The 21,062-nt window shown below is 42.5% G+C and overlaps 1 protein-coding gene across 6 annotated transcripts in view; it reads left to right on the forward strand.

Moving 5' to 3' along the window:
- Positions 1-21,062, forward strand: part of TBC1D1 (TBC1 domain family member 1) — a 231,539-nt gene that overhangs the window by 113,658 nt on the left and 96,819 nt on the right. For all 6 annotated transcript variants that reach the window (XM_030881028.3, XM_030881020.3, XM_060299238.1 and 3 more), the window contains 4 exons: positions 13,253-13,711; positions 15,657-15,746; positions 17,125-17,229; positions 18,115-18,247. In XM_030881028.3, coding sequence (XP_030736888.2) covers positions 13,253-13,711; positions 15,657-15,746; positions 17,125-17,229; positions 18,115-18,247 — 787 coding nt within the window. The remainder of the gene's footprint in view (positions 1-13,252; positions 13,712-15,656; positions 15,747-17,124; positions 17,230-18,114; positions 18,248-21,062) is intronic.

Consider the following 21,062-nt stretch of genomic DNA (forward strand, 5'->3'; position numbering starts at 1 on the left):
TTCAGTCCATTTACATTTAAAGTAATTCTCGATATGTATGTTCTTATTCCCATTTTCTTAATTGTTTTGGGTTCGTTAATGTAGGTCTTTTCCTTCTCTTGTGTTTCTTGCCTAAAGAAGTTCCTTTAGCATTTGTTGTAAAGCTGGTTTGGTGGTGCAGAACTCTCAGCTTTTGCTTGTCTGTAAAGGTTTTGATTTCTCCATCAAATCTGAATGAGATCCTTGCTGGGTAGAGAAATCTTGGTTGCAGGTTTTTCTCCTTCATCACTTTAAATATGTCCTGCCAGTCCCTTCTGGCTTGCAGAGTTTCTGCTGAAAGATCAGCTGTTAACCTTATGGGGATTCCCTTGTGTGTTATTTTTCCCTTGCTGCTTTTAATATGCTTTCTTTGTATTTAATTTTTGACAGTTTGATTAATATGTGTCTTGGCGAATTTCTCCTTGGATTTATCCTGTATGGGACTCTCTGTGCTTCCTGGACTTGATTAACTATTTCCTTTCCCATATTAGGGAAGTTTTCAACTATAATCTCTTCAAATATTTTCTCAGTCCCTTTCTGTTTCTCTTCTTCTTCTGGAACCCCTATAATTCGAATGTTGGTGTGTTTAATGTTGTCCCAGAGGTCTCTGAGACTGTCCTCAGTTCTTTTCATTCTTTTTTCTTTATTCTGCTCTGCAGTAGATATTTCCACTATTTTATCTTCCAGGTCACTTATCCGTTCTTCTGCCTCAGTTATTCTGCTATTGATCCCATCTAGAGTATTTTTCATTTCATTTATTGTGTTGTTCATCATTGTTTGTTTCATCTTTAGTTCTTTTAGGTCCTTGTTAACTGTTTCTTGCATTTTGTCTATTCTATTTCCAAGATTTTGGATCATCTTTACTATCATTATTCTGAATTCTTTTTCAGGTAGACTGCCTATTTCCTCTTCATTTGTTAGGTCTGGTGGGTTTTTATCTTGCTCCTTCATCTACTGTGTGTTTCTCTGTCTTCTCATTTTGCTTAACTCACTGTGTTTGGGTTCTCCTTTTTGCAGGCTGCAAGTTAGTAGTTCCCATTGTTTTTGGTGTCTGTCCCCAGAGGCTAAAGTTGGTTCAGTGGGTTGTGTAGGCTTCCTGGTGGAGGGGACTAGTGCCTGTGTTCTGGTGGATGAGGCTGGATTTTGTCTTTCTGGTGGGCAGGTCCACGTCTGGTGGTGTGTTTTGGGGTGTCTGTAGACTTATTATGATTTTGGGCAGCCTCTCTGCTAATGGGTGGGGTTGTGTTCCTGTCTTGCTAGTGGTTTGGCATAGGATGTTCAGCACTGTAGCTTGCTGGTCGTTGAGTGAAGCTGGGGGCTGGCGTTGAGATGGAGATCACTGGGAGATTTTCGCCGTTTGATATTATGTGCAGCTGGGAGGCCTCTTGTGGACCAGTGTCCTGAAGTTGGGTCTCTCACCTCAGAGGCACAGCACTAACTCCTGGCTGCAGCACCAAGAGCCTTTCATCCACACGGCTCCTTAATTTGGGATGATTCGTTGTCTATTCATGTATTCCACAGATGCAGGGTACATCAAGTTGATTGTGGAGCTTTAATCCGCTGCTTCTGAGGCTGCTGGGAGAGATTTCCCTTTCTCTTCTTTGTTCTCACAGCTCCCAGGGGCTCAGGTTTGGATTTGGCCCCGCCTGTGCGTGTAGGTCCCCGGAGGGCGTCTGTTCTTTTCTCAGACAGGACGGGGTTAAAGGAACCGCTGATTCGGAGGCTGTGGCTCACTCAGGCTGGGGGTAGGGAGGGTCACGGAGTGCGGGGCGAGCCTGCGGCGGCAGAGGCCGGTGTGACGTTGCACCAGCCTGAGGTGCGCCGTGCGTTCTCCCGGGGGAGTTGTCCTGGATCCCGGGACCCTGGCAGTGGCGGTCTGCACAGGCTCCCCGGAAGGGGGTGTGGATAGTGACCTGTGTTTGCACACAGGCTTCTTGGTGGCGGCAGCAGCGGCCTTAGCGTCTCATGTCTGTCTCTGGGGTCCGCGCTTTTAGCCGCGGCTCGCGCCCGTCTCTGGAGCTCCTTTAAGCAGCGTTCTTAATCCCCTCTCTTTGCGCACCAGGAAATAAAGAGGGAAGAAAAAGTCTCTCGCCTCTTCTGCAGGTCCAGACTTTTCCCCGGACTCCCTCCCGGCTAGCCGGGGTGCACTAACGCCCTGCAGGCTGTGTTCACGCCGCCAACCCAAGTCCTGTCCCGGCGCTCCAGCTGAAGCCGGAGCCTCAGCTCCCAGCCCCGCCCGCCCCGGCGGGTGAGCAGACAAGCCTCTCGGCTGGTGAGTACCGGTCGGCCCTGATCCTCTGCGCTGGAATCTCTCCGCTTTGCCCTCCGCACCCCTGTTGCTGTGCTCTCCTCCGCGGCTTCGAAGCTCCCCCCCTCCGCCACCCGCAGTCTCCGCCCGCGAAGGGGCTTCCTAGTGTGTGTACACTTTTCCTCCTTCACAGCTCCCTCCCGCTGGTGCAGGACCCGTCCCTATCCTTTTGTCTCTGTTTATTTTTTTCTTTTGCCCTAACCAGGTATGTGGGGGGTTTCTTGCCTTTTGGGAGGTCTGAGGTCTTCTGCCAGCGTTCAGTAGGTGCTCTGTAGGAGTTGTTCCACGTGTAGGTGTATTTCTGGTGTATCTGTGGGGAGGAAGGTGATCTCCGCGTCTTAGTCTTCCGCCATCTTCCCCCCCAGCTCCATTTTAATCAGAGCTTTGCTACTCTTATATTTTGGGGTGAGCTGGGTGAGAGTTTCATTGCCTACAGGATGTTTGGAAATTTGGTCACATTAAAAATGTGATTGGCATTATCTGTGGCTGGCTGATATGGAATAAATTTTTGTCACTTATTACCAGTTCTGTACTGAAAGGCAGTTGGAATAATAGCAAGCTCATTGTCTTTAGGTGCTGTTACTTTAATAATAGAGAGTTGACCTTTTCTTACTTGGCAAATGTGAAGGTCACAGTTGGCATTTTTTGGAAACTAACATGTGCTAGGCTCTACACTAACAACTTTCACATTGTTTAATTTTCCCCTCAAAACAACCTAAAAGGGTAGCTGGTAATATCCAATTTTGATATAAGAGGATGCCGAGCTTCTAAGAAGCTGGGTGTCCTGCTCAGACTTGCACATGAAGTGTCAGAGTTTGGAGCTTATTTTGACATTTCAGCTCCAGAGTTCCCTGTAGGAACTGTCAGTGCAGTAGATTCATGGCTTCAGCTGGGGAAGGAGTTAGGGCTGACTTTTTCTATCTTTTTAAAGTTTATTCTGTTTCTGCTCCCACATGCCCTCTCTCCCCCATCTCCCTCCGAATGGAATGTGTCTCTGTGGTCTGAAAAGCAATACTGGGTTCACTCTCATCTCTTTTACTTACCTCCCCCCCTTCCCACATGCACACAAACACTTCATGCTCTAAACGCAGCTAGGGGGAGCCTAAGTGGTGTATGCAAAGTTTGGGGTGCTCCTCACACATTTGCCAGGACGGCTTCTGATTGAGCAGAGTTCATGACAGGTAGCATGAGGTTAATTGGAATTGGATCCTGAATAGGTTAAAAAAAATTTTTTTTTTTTGGTATTTCCATTGTGTACAGTGTTTGCAGTGAATGAAATTGATGCTCTGATTGGAAAGGAATGAGATGGTTCTAGAATGGGTTGACACTATGCCCATGATGATAAATACAGAACACTATGATCCTTTTTCTTTTTTTTTAAGTAAAGGAAATGACCATTTAGTATACACAAGCAGCCGTAGGTAAGGAAAAAACTGCTGTGATATTTCTGGGCTTGGGATTATAGGCAACTTTAACTTTATATGTTTTTGTATTTTTCTTTTATATGGATGTGTATTAAGCTTGTTACTGAAAATAAAAGATGACTAAAGAGTACATTGTGCTGCTGAGTTTAAAAACGAGTCTGGGGACTTCCCTGGCAGTCCGGTGGTTAAGACTACTTGCTTCCATTGCAGGGGACATGGTCCGGGAACTGTGGCTTCATGAACTGTGGGTTGGGTGGGCCTGTGTGTCCCACCTAACGAGTTTAATATGTTTGGTCCTGGGTGATTTTAGGTGGAAGCAAAACACTATTGGTGCCCAGTGCTCTAGCTGGTTTCACTGCTTTGTTTATAAATGCACGCTATGTGACCAAATACTCCTTTATTGAAGATCTCTCCTCAGTGATAAAATTTCAAAAGGGCATCATTTATAGAAACTAATTATGGCATGTGTCCTGGAGAAGGAGTCAGCGCTCTGTTTAATGGTTTCTTATAGCACGTTTATACGTTTTTAGTTGCCCTGCCTTGTAGAAGAGAGACCGCAGTAGCCCTCTTCAAAGATTATGTAACATACGTAACTGATACCGGGGGATTGCTATGGTTAACTGCTAGCTCATTATATTTGTGAATGTTCCGTGATCTTGGAGAGATTATTTTGAAGTAAACTTTAATCAAAACTATAGAGTAGCATTTCTTATAAGGCATTTGCTCTTACGTGTTTAACAACCTGAGACCTCTGAAATACAGTCAGTTTATTTGCAAATCAGATTTGCCCTTAAATGGTATAAATAGCTTGTCAGATATCTGTGGTGAGTCTTGTGTTTTTGTCTTCACTAGTTTGTTCATCTGTGCTGTGAGCAGGGTCTGGATCTGTGCAGTTGGGCTGCTTTATTGCTGTTCACAGCTTGCCTAGGGTCTTAATAATCCCATGGATTTTGGGTGTGATGGTGTAGCGGGCAGGGAGAGGAGCGCGTTCCTTACCTCGGGGCATGACAGAGGACAGGTGGTAAGAGAGCTGAGAGCTGTCAGGTGCTTCCAAAAACTGCAGGTGCCAGGGCCCCACCTCCACAGGCTGCTTCACCTCAACTGATGAGTAGTCACTCGTTTTTAAAATTATTGGCAGTTCTAATGTGCGGCCACATTTGAGTTGCGAGTCAGTGCATTAAATGAAGAGGGTTGGACTTTGAGGACTCATGTTCCCAGGTTGAACGTCCAGTGATTTCTGTCAGTGTTTATGCTGACCATTGAAAACGTCTTGGCTTCTAAAAATTGTTTTAGAAAACTTAACGAAACAACTTCCTAATCTTACAGCAATATCTTCTCCTACTCTTCCTTTCTTGTCCCACCTTCTTTTGTTAGCTCCTGCAGCTATTAAATCGCTTCTCGAGTTGGATTTTAGTCTCATTGTTTTAAGTGTTTGTAGAAAAGTGCCAGTTTAGCCAGAAGGTTGTAGTGAACCTTTCAAACGATTATTTTGGAACATGACGCTGGGTTTTGTGTTTGCATTGCACCTTTCATGGGGTTTAAAAGCTACTAAGATAAGAATTTATCCAGTTTGCCATATCAGAACTAGAGTGGCTGAATACTACTACTTCTGTTTGACCTGGAGGATAGAAAGATGAGGCAGTCCTGACTGAGGGTGTGAGACCTGCGTTAGGGGCCAGCAGTCATCAGCGTTTCTGACGTGCCAGGCGCTTCCCCAGCCAGCTCACAGCACGTTTGATCTTTATTTTGGGAAGATGTAATGCATTCATCTGCCCTTTGGCTAATTGTAAGTGCACAGCAGGAGTGGAGGCATTGGTTCCCTTTGAGGAGTCACGACAGACCTCTCCTGCGGACCAGCCTTCTCCAGCACGCATTGGAAATTGCACATGCAGACGTGTCTCTTCCTCCCTGCACTGTGAACCTCTACTAAGGCCAGGAGGAATCTCGTCTTATTCACTGTATGAGGTGTATTCACATCTTTATTTCGAATCTAGTCTTGACAGGCTGGACTGTTGGGTAATATGAATGCTCATGCATGTCTTATATAGAGAGCGTTAGACAGCTGTCTTATTCTCTTTAAATAACTTGAGTATGGAGCACTAGTAAGAAGGTATTTTCTTAGTCGTTTTGTGTGAAATTCAAGGCATGTAAGGTAGAGTGAGGCGACACGGTTTAATTTCGTTTTCTTCCCCTATTTACGTTGTTTATGACCAGTAAGTACAAATAACCACTCATCAACAAAAAGAAAACACAAGTCTGCTCCTTCTGGAAAATAATTATGTGGAATGATTATTTTCTGTTTGAAGTGCTTGTTTTAACTCCTTGCAGTGTGGGAACATTTAATCCAACGGACAAAACACAGTGTGGCCTGCCATGTTTTTGCAATTCTGGAATGCTTTAATCTTAAATAACAGGAGGAAATGCTAGAGTTCTAAATGCAAATATGGGCTGCTTTAGATTCATTTAATATTTTATTTGTTACTAGTTGGCAGAAAAACAAACGTGTAAACGTACAGCAAAATGGCTTTTTGTTCTAAATACTGTTTCAGGAGCTCTTTCCTAAGTCCTTGTGAATAAAATTACACTTGCCGTGTGTTTATAATCCTTTAAAATCCTCAAATCCTTAAAAAGAAACTTGACCCACAGGTTTAAATAAGGACTTTATTTACAGAAATGAATATTTCTAATTCTCTTAGAGTATCATTTTCTGGCTACTTATACAACAATATTCACTCAAACCTGCTACAGAAACTTCATACTATACTGTGTATTTGGTAGTATGTGAATTCAAAAGAAACTTGTTTTGGCTGTGAAATAAGTGCAGACTTGCTTTAAAATTGACCTTTAGTATAAATTCAAATAGGTTGACAGAAGAGCAGTCAGTAAATTTTTATGTCTTAAAGGGCCTGTTTCTTCATTATTGGTGATTCATTTCAATTTACATTTTTGTTGTGATCCCTGTTATTGAAAGAAAACCAAATCTCAAACCCTCATTGAATTTATCTCAACAAAATGCTTTTCAGATTCTTGTTTTTGCTGCAGTTAGTTGATTTACTTTATCTGCTTATCTGCAATCAGAAATGACGTAGATATTACTGCTGTGACTAAACTAAAAACAGATTTTTTTCAAAGTACTCAGATCATATCATGGGAATAAACTCCACTGACCTCAGCCTATTTGCCCTGAAAGTGTCTGTATGTTTGCAGTAAATATTGTAACTTGAAGTATACGTTCTCACAGACTAAAGTGTCACCCTGAGACATTTTTCAGTTGCTTGCTTACTTTGGACGGTCAGTGTGGGCATCCCCTCTTTATTTTATATATGTCTGTCTGTAAGCTGCCAACTTCAGCAGACCCGTCTCAGCCCTTGGTTTAGTTTCAGCCCCCTCCTCTCCCTTTCTTGAAGAAGGAGTGCTTGTTTTCTTTGCCATCTCTGGCATCATCCTTGCCTGCCTGCCTGTCCTCCTGCTTCTCTGCCTGTGATTCCTCAGCTTCTTTATACCTGAAATGTTGGTGTATCCTAAACATCTCATCTTTGCCCTCTTCCTTTACTTTCCCTTTTTCTGTTCTCAAGGCATCAGCCACCTCTGGTCTGTGTATATGTGCTGGTGATGTCCGGTCTAGATCTCCTGTCTTGGACTCCAGGCCGGCTTGTCCAGCTGCCCACTAGATGCCTTTACGTTCAAGTCCTCTTGTTCGTACTCAGCATGGACAGGAGCAGAGCTCATTGTAATCTCTCTTCAAGCCTGCTGCCTCTGTATTCCCTACTGAAGAAGTCTAAGCCAGAGCCCTGTGAGTCCCGTGCCGTCTTCCACACCCTCAATGCCCCTGTCTGGGTAATCACCAAGTCTTGTGGGTCTGTCTTCCAGAATCTTTCATGCAGCCTTTCTCTGTGTCTTCAGTGCTTGCTGCTTAGTCCAGGTTCCCAGCAAACCCCATCTCTGTTACTGTAAAGGGTTCTAACCAAACTTCCCTCCAGGCCCCACTCCCTTCCAGGGCAGAGGGCTACCTTGTGTTCATCTCACACTTCTGAATCCCTACCTTCTGGCATCCAGTCATACCAAGGACAATGTTTGAAAATAAAATGAAGTAAGTGGCCCAGTTCCCTTATGTAACAAGCAACAGTATAGGTGAGTCTAGGACAGAGTTATAAAGAATAGAGAATTCAGGGGCTTCCCTGTGGCGCAGTGGTTAAGAATCCGCCTGCCAACGCAGGGGACACGGGTTCGATCGCTGGTCCAGAAGATCCCACATGCCGCGGAGCAGCTAAGCCCGTGCGCCACAACTGCCGAGCCTGTGCTCTAGAGCCCGTGCACCGCAACTACTGAGCCTGCGTGCCACAACTACTGAAGCCCACGCGCCTAGAGCCCAGGCTCCACAACAAGAGAAGCCACCACTGTGAGAAGCCTGCATACCGCAACGAAGAGTAGCCCCCTCTCGCAACCAGAGAAAAGCCCATGTGCAGCAATGAAGACACAGCGCAGCCAAAAATAAAATAAATAAATTTATAAAAAAAATAGAGAATTCAGGATTTCATCACAAGTGGACAGTATGCCTTCATTTTTCTTTTTTAAAAAATTTTTTATACAATTTTTAAAGGTTACTTTCCGCTTACAGTTACTACAGAATATTGACTATATTCCCTGTGTTCCACAATACCTCCTTGAACCTATCTTACACCCAGTAGTTTGTACCTCCCGCTCCCCTACCCTTATGTTGCTCCTCTCCCCATTGGTGACCACTAGTTCTCTATATCTGTAAGTCTGCTTCTTTCTTGTTGTATTCACTAAATTTGTTGTATTTTTTAGACTTCACATATAAGTGATTTTCTCTTGACTTATTTCACTTAGCATAATGCCCTCCAAATCCATCCACGTTGCTGCAGATGGTAAACTTTCATTCTTTTTTATGGCTGAGTAGTATTCCATTGTATATATATACACCACCTATTCTTTATCCATTCATATGTTGATGGACACTTAGGTTTTTTCCATGTCTTGGCAATTGTAAATAATGCTGCTGTGAACATTGGGGTGCATGTATCTTTTCAAATTCATTTTTGTTTTTCTCAGATGTATACCCAGTAGTAGAATTGCTGGGTCATATGGTAGTTCTATTTTTAGCTTTTCGAGAAACCTCCATGCTGATTTCCAGAGTGGCTGCACGAATTTACATTCCTACCAACAGTGTACGAGGGTTCGCTTTTCCCCACATCCTTGCCAACATTTGTTATTTGTGTTCTTTTTGATGATAGCCATTCTGTGACAGGTGTGAGATCATTGTGGTTTTGATTTGCATTTCCCTGACGATTAGTGATGTTGAGCATCTTTTCCTGTGCCTGTTGGCCATCTGCCTTTCTTCTTTGGAAAAATGTCTATTCTTCTGCCCATTTTAAAAATTGGGTTGTTTGTTTTTTTTGATAAGTTGTATGAGCTGTTTATATATGTTAGATATTAATCCCTTATTGGTCATATCATTTGTAAATATTTTCTCCCATCTACTAGACTGTCTTTGTTTTGTCAGTGGTGTCCTTTGTTGTGCAAAAGCTTTTAAGTGTAATTAGGTCCCCTTTGTTTGTCTTCACTTTTATTCCCTTTAGGAGATGGATCCAAAAAAATATTGCTTCAGTTTATGTCAAAGAGTGTTCTGCCTATGTTTTCCTCTAGGAGTTTTATAGTATCCATTCTTACATTTAGGTCTTTAAACCATTCTGAGTTTATTTTTGTATATGTGTTAGAGAATGTTCTGATTTCATTCTTTTACATGTAGCTGTACAGTTTTCCCAGCATCACTTATTGAAGAAACTGTCTTTTCTCCATTGTATATTTTTGCCTCCTTTGTCATAGATATTGTAGATCAATTGACCATAAGTGTATGGGTTTATTTCTGGTTTTTCTATCCTGTTCTGTTGATCTGTATGTCTGCTTTTGTGTCAGTACAAAATCATACTGTTTTGATTACTGTAGCTTTGTAATATAATCTGAAGTCAGGGAGCGTGATTCCTCCATCTCTGTTTTTCTTTCTCAAGATTGTTTGGCTATTCGGGGTCTTTTGTGTTTCCATATACATTTTAAAATTATTTGTTCTAGTTCTGTGAAAAATGCCATTGGTAGTTTGATAGGGATTGCAGTGAATCTGTAGATTGCCTTGGGTAGTATAGTCATTTTAACAATATTGATTCTTCCAGTCCAAAAACACGGTATGTCTTTCCATCTGTCTGTGTTGTCTTCAGTTTCTTTCATCAGCATCTTAATAGTTTTTGGAATACAGGTCTTTTGCCTCCTTAGGTATGTTTATTCCTAGGTGTTTTATTCTTTTTGATGCAGTGGTAAATGAGATTGTTTCCTTAATTTCTGTTTCTGATAATTTGTTGTTAGTGTATAGAAATGCAACAGATTTCTGTGTATTAATTTTCTTTAATTAATTAATTTATTTATTTTTGGCTGCAATGGGTCTTTGTTGCTGCATGCGGGCTTTCTCTAGTTGCGGCGAGTGGAGGCTACTCTTAGTTGTGGTGTGCAGGCTTCTCATTGTGGTGGCTTCTCTTGTTGCGGAGCGTGGGCTCTAGGCGCACGGGCTTCAGTAGTTGTGGCACATGGGCTCAGTAGTTGTGGCTTGCAGGCTCTAGAGAGCAGGCTCAGTAGTTGTGGCACATGGGCTTAGTTGCTCCGTGGCATGTGGGATCTGACCGGACCAGGGCTCGAACCCATGTCCCCTACATTGGCAGGTGGATTCTTAACCACTGTGCCACCAGGGAAGTCCCCAGTATATTAATTTTGTATCCTGAAACATTACTGAATTCATTGATGAGCTCTTGTAGTTTTCTGGTACCATCTTTAGGATTTTCTATGTATAGTGTCATGTCATCTGCAAACAGTGACAGTTTTACTTCTTCCTTTCCAATTTGGATTCCTTTATTTCTTTTTCTTTGATTGCTTGGCTAGGACTTCCAAAACTGTGTTGAATAAAAGTGACGAGAGATCCTTGTCTTGTTCCTGATCTTAGAGTGAGTGCTTTCAGCTTCTCACTGTTGAGTATGACGTTAGCTGTGGGTTTGTCATATGCCTTCATTTTTCAAAAAACAGTGCTCAGGTCTGTTCTGGTTAAGGGAACTAAACTATCAAAGTTTTGCAAACTTAGGCACATGTGGAGTCCACTTTTTATTTAGTCTCCTAGTGTACTTGAATGACTTACAGAAATGTTTTAAAAACGTTAGATTTTTAACTATTTACAATTTATTGTTGAAACTGTGTTTGGCAATACGCCTTCAAATATTCTGAAGTTGTTATATTCTTGTCAGGATCCCTGAGATTTTTTTTTTAACCCCAATTATCTCCTTGATACCCATATTCACACAGCTCACTAGAGCAGGGAGAGGCACCTGCTAGAGCAGGGAGAGGCACTGGTCTTTGACTAAAGCGTGTGTTTCGAAGATTCTAATCAAAGGATAGGAGAGATTGGTGGTAGGAAAAATGACCACAGCTCAACTCTGACCAAGGACGATGTACTCTTTAGCCTCCTCTGACCTTGTGAAGCGAGGGAACAAGCAAGTTCTCTACTTTGTGTCTTACTTGTGTTTGTACCTTTTAGTGCTGAGTCACCATAAATTCATGTGACTTCACACATTTTCTTTCCCCTTTGATATGTAACGAAAGACACCATTCATTACTCACTTCAGATGCAGTGGAAGACCCAGCATATAGAAATGTCAGTTATTGTTTTAAAAAAAGCCTCAAAAGACTGAGTAAGCTTTGAATTTTCTGTTCAGAGAGTGGGGTTAATAATTAGGAAGATTCACATGGCTCCTGATAAAATAATTTTACCCACTTGCTCAGAAAAGCGGCAAGGTTTTCACTTGCATAAATCGTTTTTCTTTTTTTTTTTTTTAAAAAGTCATTATTCTTTACCCTTACAGAAACAACTTTTACCTGAAAAATCTTGTAAGTATTTTTTTTCCCCCAGAGAGAAAAACAGGCTGTTTTTGCCAAGTTCCTGTAGTGACTGGTTGGCAAAGGTGTGAGTGAAATCTAGACTTTCTACTTTCTTCTCTCTGTCCTTTTATATTGATGAACAATTTTTAGGCCTCCACAGGATATGTAATTATTTGTCAGTGGAGGAATGAGCTACAGCTCAAGCAAATACTCAGGGCACATGGTTGCTTGACGTTGAAATTCTGGCTTCCTTAGTGTCATTTAGGTCTTATGCTTCAGGAATTAATTTTTTGAAGCATAAAATCTCTGAAGATAAAACTGACTTTTTGTACGATAAAAGATCTTGAAAGGATATATCTTAATCTTTATGGCAGAGATTGTCTTTAAGGTGTGCTTGGTACGAAATCACAAAGAGAAAGTCTTTTGAGTCGTTGGGTCTTTGGGGATTATGTTATGAACACAGAATATAAGCTTGCTTCTTAAAATCCACTAAAACCACCTCCCTTTACTGTATGTATTGATCTTTGACTTGAATTGAAAAGGGGTTCTTTTCCCTCCATGTCATTAAAAAGACATCGGGCCTATGGGTATTGGGTCTTAAATTGGATTTTCTTACAAAGAGAAAAGGAAAAATTGGCTTTGGGTGTTAGGGCATAACAAAAACTAGGCCCTTCCTTATGAAAATTGAATTTGTGCCTGTTTTGTGTTAGTACCGAGGCTGTACATCATCCAGATGATTGCACAGATGCTTATTCATGCGGTTGAGGACTCATCTCGGTCTGTGGCTTCTTTGAGGGATCTTGTCAGAAGCTAATGATGAGAGGGTGTAGCAGTAGTGCCGACAGTAGCACATGAGACCCTTTTGTTCATTCTCTTGATCATGACTTTACATTAGGAATCAAAGGCTTTAGAAGCTCAGTGGAAAGAAGCCCGTGTGTTGCCCTGATTATGATACTGTCATGGGTTGCTTACTCCTTGATTAAAACCTCCTAGCTGTGTAGTCAATACTATTCAACTCTTGGGGAATATAAAACTGAGGAATAAATTGTTAGTTGTCATTAGAGAAAGTAATGATGTTATGATTAGAAGAAAGGTTGTATAAGATAATTACAGTCTTGTTCTCCTCATCCCATCATTTATTTTGGAAGACTTGACGCACTGCCAAGACGCACTGCCATGAAATTAGAATAACTGCATAATGTTCTGGTGGCAGCTTCCCGGAGAAGACCTTTGGCTTTGGAGTGGGGGGACCAGCCTGGGTTTGACTTGGCACGTGTGGCTGTGTGGCTGTGAGCTCCTTACTTAAGCTTGCAGGATGTTGGGCGCGCGAATCCTCTAGCGTAGCCCCAGCGTGGAAGAGGTGCTTAGTAAATACTTTTCCCCTTCTTGTCTCTGTGTAAGTTGCCCATTTCCCTCTCCTGGTCCCAGATTCCCAGTGGGATGCTCCTTCAGGCTGATGGAATACGCCGTGTGCCGATGGGGAGAGCATGGAGTTGGCTTCTGTGGATGCGGGTCCTGTGCCGTGCCAGCCACTGCGGGTTCCAAATAACACTCCTTCCTTGCCCGGCAGGTGCCTGAGATCATCAGCTCCATCCGGCAGGCCGGGAAGATCGCCCGCCAGGACGAGCTCCGCTGCCCTTCCGAGTTCGATGACACTTTCGCCAAGAAGTTCGAGGTGCTGTTCTGCGGCCGCGTGGCGGTGGCGCACAGGAAGGCCCCGCCCGCCCTGATCGATGAGTGCATCGAGGGCTTCAGCCACGTGAGCGGCGGCGGCTTCTCCTCGGATCAGCTCCGGGCTGCGCCGCAGCCGCCGGGGGACCGGGAGCGGGGCCCACGGCCGATGCGCAAGTCCTTCTCCCAGCCCGGGCTGCGCTCCTTGGCCTTCAGGAAGGAGTTTCAGGACGCAGGCCTGCGGAGTAGTAGTTTTTTCAGCTCCTTTGAGGAGAACGACATCGAGAACCACCTGATTAGTGGACACAATATTGTGCAGCCAACGGATATTGAGGAAAATCGAACTATGCTCTTCACGGTAAAATATTATCAAAGCCTCATGCGCATCCCCAGTCTGATCTGTGTGTTTAAAACAAAATCTGCTTTATCACGTGAAGATTCTTTGTGCATTTCTTTTGGATTTATGTGTGAATCCATATGTTTTTATACTGAATAATTCTTTTCTCAAGATAAAATCCTTATTTAGTCCCTAATTAGCCTTTGGAATTCATCAGGGGGTCACAAAAGAGACTCTTATCTTATATCCTCTATGACTTTTATCCCCCTCCCCCATGGTTGTGAAGACACCTTTTCAATGTGGAAAGAAGAGTTAATATGTGTAAAAGAGGCCCCCAAAGGAGATTTTAAAAATGGATATTAATTTCAAGTAATGTATTTCAACAAAATCTTTTTGGAAAATACCCCTTCTTTACTATTTTTACTAATTTGTAAAATACTTACCCTTTGTTATCTGGATAATTAGATTTGGGGATAACATGATATTTGAAATTGATACCCAAGCTGAAATATTAGTTTAGCCAATTGCTCACTCACTTTTTTCTAGAAATGGTTTGGTAAACTGACAGCCAACTGCCAGAAAAGGCATGGGCAGGGAAGCTGTCCCTTGCAGTCGCTGCTCCTGTGTTCCATGCTGATCTCGGCTCTTCTGGTCAGGCTGCCCTCCCTGGGAGTCCTCTGGGTCTGAGCCGATGGGACTCAGCTGGCCCAGTAGCAAGCTGGTCTCTGACAATATAGGGAGTGGATTGTTCCTCGGCCTCCTCTGTCTCTTCTTTGGCCTAAGGCTGACTAGAGAGAGCAACATGAGCTTAAATGTAAGTCTTGGCGTCTGTGCCTAATTCGGGGCAGAGGATGGCCCGGGAGTGAGGAAGCTGGCTGTGTGGATGTATGCAGGTTCAAGATCGAGATGGGGTGTCAGAGGCCCGATTTCTTCCTCTTTTCATGGTTGACCTAGTATACTGAAAAGAGTGCTACGTTGGCAGTCAGTATGGTGCTGTAATGTGTGATATATATTTTAACAAAACAAAACAAAGCAAAAACCCTCTTGGTGTCATTGGGAAAGCTGCTCAGTGCATTTATTTTCAGGTACTTATTACGTGACTGCTGTATACAGGGTCCTGTGTAATACGTTAGAAATACAGCAGTGAACAAGACAGGCATGATCTCTGCCCACGTGGAATTTAGATTCCAATGAGAGACTGGCGATTGTACAGGTAATTGTCTCACTAAAATTGTGATAAATGCCGTAAAGGAGAAGTAAAGGATGCTGTGAGGGCATCTGGGGAATCAGGGAAGACTTTCTTGAGGAAGTGATTTTCACTGAGCAGAGGTTTCATTGTGGCCAGCTGGGTTCAGGGAGCAGCAAGGTGAGGGAGGGGTGCTGCACAGTTAACAGTGTGGTTATTGCAACACAGTCCCCTGCTGTAATGGAGATCTGTTACGCTGACCCAGGTATGTAAGACAGTGTTAATTTGTGCTAACGCTCTAGCTTTTTTAGAAAGTCAGGTAAGCAGTCGTGAATACCTAACACAGTATGCATTCAACAAATGGTAGATTGTTTTAACAATAATTTAAGAAGACTTTTCTAATCATTAGGAAGTGTTCTAGAAATCTTGAAAGAGAAGCTCCTGTTTCCTGGGAGGTTCACTTATGTAGAAACCTCTCTTCCTTACAAAGGGGGGATGTGGGAACCTGAGGCTTAGTTGCCATCTTCTGTATATTTGGTCCTTTCACCTCAAGACTGCTGCCTGATGTAGGTGAACACACTGATGGTTGTCTGTGCTACCTGAAATCTGTAGGATAGATTGTGACCTTGAAGTGATTTTCTACATGAGATGGTCAGAATTCTATAGGAGCTTGACCCATTGAGTCTTTATTTTCATAGGTTATGAAATGAGAATGTTCGTGTATAAATCTGAATTCAGTGTTGATAAAAAGCTAGTTTCTTTTTTTGTTTGTCTTTTAAGATTGGTCAATCTGAAGTTTACCTCATCAGTCCTGACACCAAAAAAATAGCGTTGGAGAAAAATTTTAAGGAGATATCCTTTTGCTCTCAGGTAAATGGAGATGGGTTATCAGCTCAATTGCCATTTGATTTTTTTAATGAATACTTTTACCGTCATTCAGCAGAAGTGGTTACGGTCACAAGATGTATGCTTTCTAAGTACTGGGTTTGTGATCTTGCATTTCCTTTTGTGTATTAAGGCAAACTATAAATATAATTTTGAAATTAAGGATTTTGCTTTTAGCAACCATAACCTACTGGAGAAAATAGGTCTCCTTTTCTTTTTTTTCAGGCATTGGTGGTAATGTTCCACAGTCATGATTTCCAGGGGTGTGTGTGTGTGTGTGTGTGCGCGCGCATATTTATATATACGTTCACACACAGTTAATATTTTTAAATAGATACTTATTTTTACTTTATAAAAATTCATAACTTTTGTGGTACCAAGATCATTATTTCTTCTTCCTTAAAATATAATAAATAGTGACTATTTTGAGGATGTTTTCCTCAGAGTACAGGATCTGCTTGAGTTCTTGCGTGCACATCTCCTGGGTGTGTTTCATAGAGAGATGTTGGAGAATCTGTTAATTATAACGAGCTATGCCAATTTTACTCAAGATACTTTTTATCTTGATTTGCTGCTATTTGTATTGTAATGTTAGTATTAAATATCTGCTTTTTCATGTGATAGTTTAATTATTTCCTAAAGGGTACAGTTTACAAGGTTACATGATCACCTGCCCTTCAAGCTGTCAGCACTCATGTCTCTGCCTGATGGTGCTTTCAGGAGATGCTGCATATTAATATTTATGGGTGATGTCTAATCTGTATTAAGGTGCCTCTTAGCTGATACTTTCAAAACAAACGTACATATTAATATTTATTAAAAAGAGCTCTTAGGAAACTATGGTAGAACTTTGGCCTTCATATCTTATTTTTAAAAGCGTCTCTCTTCTCTTGAGTGTATAATTTTTGACTCATTCTTCCTACCAGTTTACTTCAGTATTTACATATTTGTTATTTTAGTAGTACATATGTTTTAAATCTTTTAAACTTTGTGTCTGCATGTGTTTGCGTGTGTGTGCATATGTGTTTGTATGTTAATCTCTCATCTGCTTATTCCTTGATACTGAAGAAGAATTCTCATTTTTTTGTGTCAGCTTTTCTCCACTTCCTTTCACTACTAAAATGAGCAGTAAAAACTCCAGTTTTCAGATCCTACTTCTCTTATTGTGGGGATAATCAGAGTAACATTTTAGTAGAACTTCACATTTGAGAGATGTTTTTAGACATTTAAAATATCTGAGAAAATAATACTTTTATAATGTCCTTTAAAATTGTGCTGTGTGAATCTTCAGTTGCGTGTCTGGCAGTGGTGCCTTTTCTGGATATAACTGACCATTCCTTGTTCTTGTCCCTGCCTTCAACAGGGTATTAGACATGTGGACCACTTTGGGTTTATCTGCCGAGAGTCTTCGGGAGCTGGAGGCTTTCATTTCGTCTGTTATGTGTTTCAGTGCACAAATGAAGCTCTGGTAAGTGAGAAGGGGCCGTTCTTAAAGTCTCCTTTACGAGGGATTTCAGCCTCACTGATATCTTTACTTAGCAAAGCCATATGGCCTCATTGACATATTATTTGGTTTTAATTATTCTTTCGTCACTATTTGATAACCAGCTAGTACATACCCGAGACTTAATTCGATGTGCATTTTCAATTTTCATCATTCTTAAAGGCCTGCTCACTTTCACCCTCTGCTTTAGCATTTTTCAAATGTCATTTTGGACTTTTGATCAGAAGAGTTGGTTTTCGTTCAGTATTTAATTTGCGTCTAGTTTTTACCTTATCTCCTTGAAGAGCTTTGAGCATTTGTAGTGTTTCTAGGCTACGTGTAATCCTAGCAGGTATTATGATTATTATTCATTAACCTGTGACTAATAGTCCAGAAGAATCTTAAAGTACTGAATCTTTCCACAGAGTCCTGAAATCTCTGCCCAGCTTTTTTTTTTTTTTTTTAATAAATTTATTTATTTATTTTTGGCTGCGCTGGGTCTTTGTTGCTGTGCACGGGCTTTCTCTAGTTGTGGTGAGTGGGGGCTACTCTTCATTGCAGTGCGCAGGCTTTCTCATTGTGGTGGCTTCTCTTGTTGCGGAGCATGGGATCTAGGCACGTGGGCTTCAGTAGATGTGGCTCGCGGGCTGAGTAGTTGTGGCTCACAGGCTCTAGAGCGCAGACTCAGTAGTCGTGGTGCACGGGCTTAGTTGCTCCGCGGCATGTGGGATCTTCCCAGACCAGTGCTCGAACCCGTGTCCCCTGCATTGGCAGGCGGATTCTTAACCACTGCGCCACCAGGGAAGTCCCATCTGCCCAGCTCATTTTAAATGGACTTTTTGATGACTATAGTCTCCTCTCTTCGATCAGGTGGATGAGATCATGATGACCCTGAAGCAGGCCTTCACAGTGGCCGCGGTGCAGCAGACAGCGAAGGCGACGGCCCAGCTGTGTGAGGGCTGCCCCTTGCAGGGCCTGCACAAGCTCTGTGAGCGGATTGAGGGTGAGCCGGGGTGGGAGGGCGGCAGGGTGGGCGGGGGGCTGTTAAGGGTCCTGGGCAAATTCGTTGGAAGGTTCTGCCCCGTGGAGGCTTGTGTTAGTTACAGGGCTCATAGGTGGATGTCTTCTGTATGTCAGGCACTGTGCCTAGACCATCTCCCCTCAAGGGGCTCTGAGGGCAGTGGAGGAGTAAGGGGACCACAGGGAACAAGACCAGTTGCATTGTTAGCAAGGTGGTGTGAGTGGTCAGTCACTTCAGCTACCATGGAGGGGTCTCGTAACAAGAGAGCTAAGAATTTCCACCGTGTAGGTCAATGACAGCGTCATCGATAACCTCTGCCGGAACAGTTTTAGTGGAGGGAGCAGCCGTAAGGTAGGTTGCAGCTGAGGAGCCCATGAGAAAGCGCACAGGAAGTGATGCTGCGAGTATGGACTACGATTCCTAGAAATTTGGCTTAGGGAGAAACTGCAGTACACGTTCCGGTTTGCATACTTAAGATGTGCCTGGCACTGTACTAAGTGTTTTCTTTAACATATATTATCATCCACTTAATCCTCACCACCTCTGGGAGGAAAAGGGATTATTTGCACATTTCAGGGATAAGCAAACTTAGTTTCTGGGATTTGGGGATGATAACCATCCTGATGGGTTTGAAGTCGTATCTGATTTCCCTTTTGAAAGACAAATTGACATCATCTTAAGGTCTTTGAAGTTTCATTTGCTGGCATTTCAGTGCTCTTTAAAATGAATCAAAATGATTACCATTTTCAACTGTGTTTTCCTAGCTGTTACTCCTTGCTGACATTATACAAAATATATTTGGGAACAAGAAAACGTGTGCTTTAACAAGAGATCCCATCTGAGAGGATCACTAACCCTTTCCTTAGTGGTTGTCAAGATAAGGTAAATGACAGAAATGTCTCTTATGAGCTTATTAAGAAGCCAACAATGACTTTGGCCTTGAAGATAAAGGAGATCCTGATCTGCAGGACCTGGAAGGGTTCCAGAGTTCCACTTGATACATCTTTCTTTGGTCTGGCTTAGCTTTCAGAAAAATATAGCTGAAAAGTTTAATTGTGGTGGGGATTTTGCTGCTATTTTTTCGGAATTATCATTTCATTTATCTTTTTACTGGATAAAATCCAAGCAAAGCAGAAAGCTATGCTAATGTAAAAACATCCAATAAATAGCACAATTAGAAGGCTAGTGAGGATTATATTTTGCCTACATGATGGGAAGCATTTCTAAAGTATAGATGGCACATTATTAGAGCCATCCTTAGTAGGGGAGATGCTGATTATTTTATGAACAGTTCAAGGTTCTTGCTTTTTGCTATATTGCATCCCTAATAAGTAGAATGAAGTCATTTATTAAAGCTCATTGTATGTTCCCATAGGAGTAGTTCTAATAGGAAGTTATGATCTGGCCAGGAACTCCATAAACTGTGGAGAGGACCAATGACATGGCAACAAAAAGAAAGACTTAAAGAGTTTTTTTTTTTTTTTTTTAAATATATTTATTTAGGCTGAGTTGGGTCTTCGTTGCTGTGCGCGGGCTTTCTTTATTTGCGGTGAGCAGGGGCTACTCTTCGTTGCAGTGTGAGGGCTTCTCATTGCGGTGGCTTCTCCACGGGCTCTAGGTGCGTGGGCTTCAGTAGTTGTGGCATGCAGGCTCAGTAGTTGTGGCTCGCAGGCTTAGCTGCTCCGCGGCCTGTGGGATCTTCCCAGACCAGGGCTCGAACCCATGTCCCCTGCATTGGCAGGTGGATTCTTAACCACTGTGCCACCAGGGAAGTCCCAAGACTGTTTTCTTAATAAATTGATATAGTCAGTATGCTCTGGACTCTGTAAAATAGAATAAATACACTGTACATATGGGTGCTGTTGGACACTTACAACATGTAAGGGGTGCAGCTGTGCTGATTCTGTGTTTGAACTATGTACAACTGCTAGTATTTATATAGTGTTTTGCTTATTTTAAAGTTTAGAGGAGCATTTTGGGAATTCTTGGAATGAATTATACTTTCACTAAAAGGAAAAAAAAAGTTTTACTGAGGTTTCCTTTTGCTGTCTAAGTAAATTTGCCTTCAGCAAAGCAAAGGCACTCATCAGAGCTCCCTTTAATAAGAGCCTTTTCAACCAGACATCATGAGGGCGGGCTCACTTGCCTCGCTTCTCCCCTCTAAAACCTTTTGGCATCACCTGGGGAGTGCCCCCTTCTTGCTGCAGAAACTCCCGTTCCCCGCTCCCCCCGCCCCCGCCAAGGCTGAAGGTAGTGAGAAGCCCTGTGGAGGGTGCACAGTGGAGAGCAGGTGCTGGGACCACAAAGACCACCTCTGGTTTGAGATGGGGCAGGAAGAACCTAATGAATTGAGGCACCCTGAAGACAAGGATAGAACTGTCTAAGGATCTCTCCAGACCTGCTGAATATGAAGAATAGTCTGTATGATTTCACCTGAGATTGTTAGAAGTATATATAATTAGTCTGACTCTTCTTGGGGTTTTTCTCCACATGTGAATGTCTCATCAAGCAGTACAGTGTTTCCAAGAGAGGATGTTTGCACTGTGTCATTGACATCCATATGCAGGGAGGATTTTTATTTAATGATTTCTGAGTGCTAATTTTACTCGTAAATTTAAACACTGTTTTGATTCAACATGTAAGTAGTTAGTGCAGTAAAGGCATCTCTGTTTGCCTGGCTTGTATGACCTGACAGCTTGCCTGAGGAGTACCTGAACTGTGCTCTGATAAAATTCATCTGTCCTTTCTGCACTTTTACTGCCCTCTTTTTTTCTGATTGAAGAATAGTTGACTTACA

The sequence above is a fragment of the Globicephala melas genome, chromosome 5, assembly GCF_963455315.2.
Source record: "Globicephala melas chromosome 5, mGloMel1.2, whole genome shotgun sequence".
NCBI lineage: Eukaryota > Metazoa > Chordata > Mammalia > Artiodactyla > Delphinidae > Globicephala > Globicephala melas.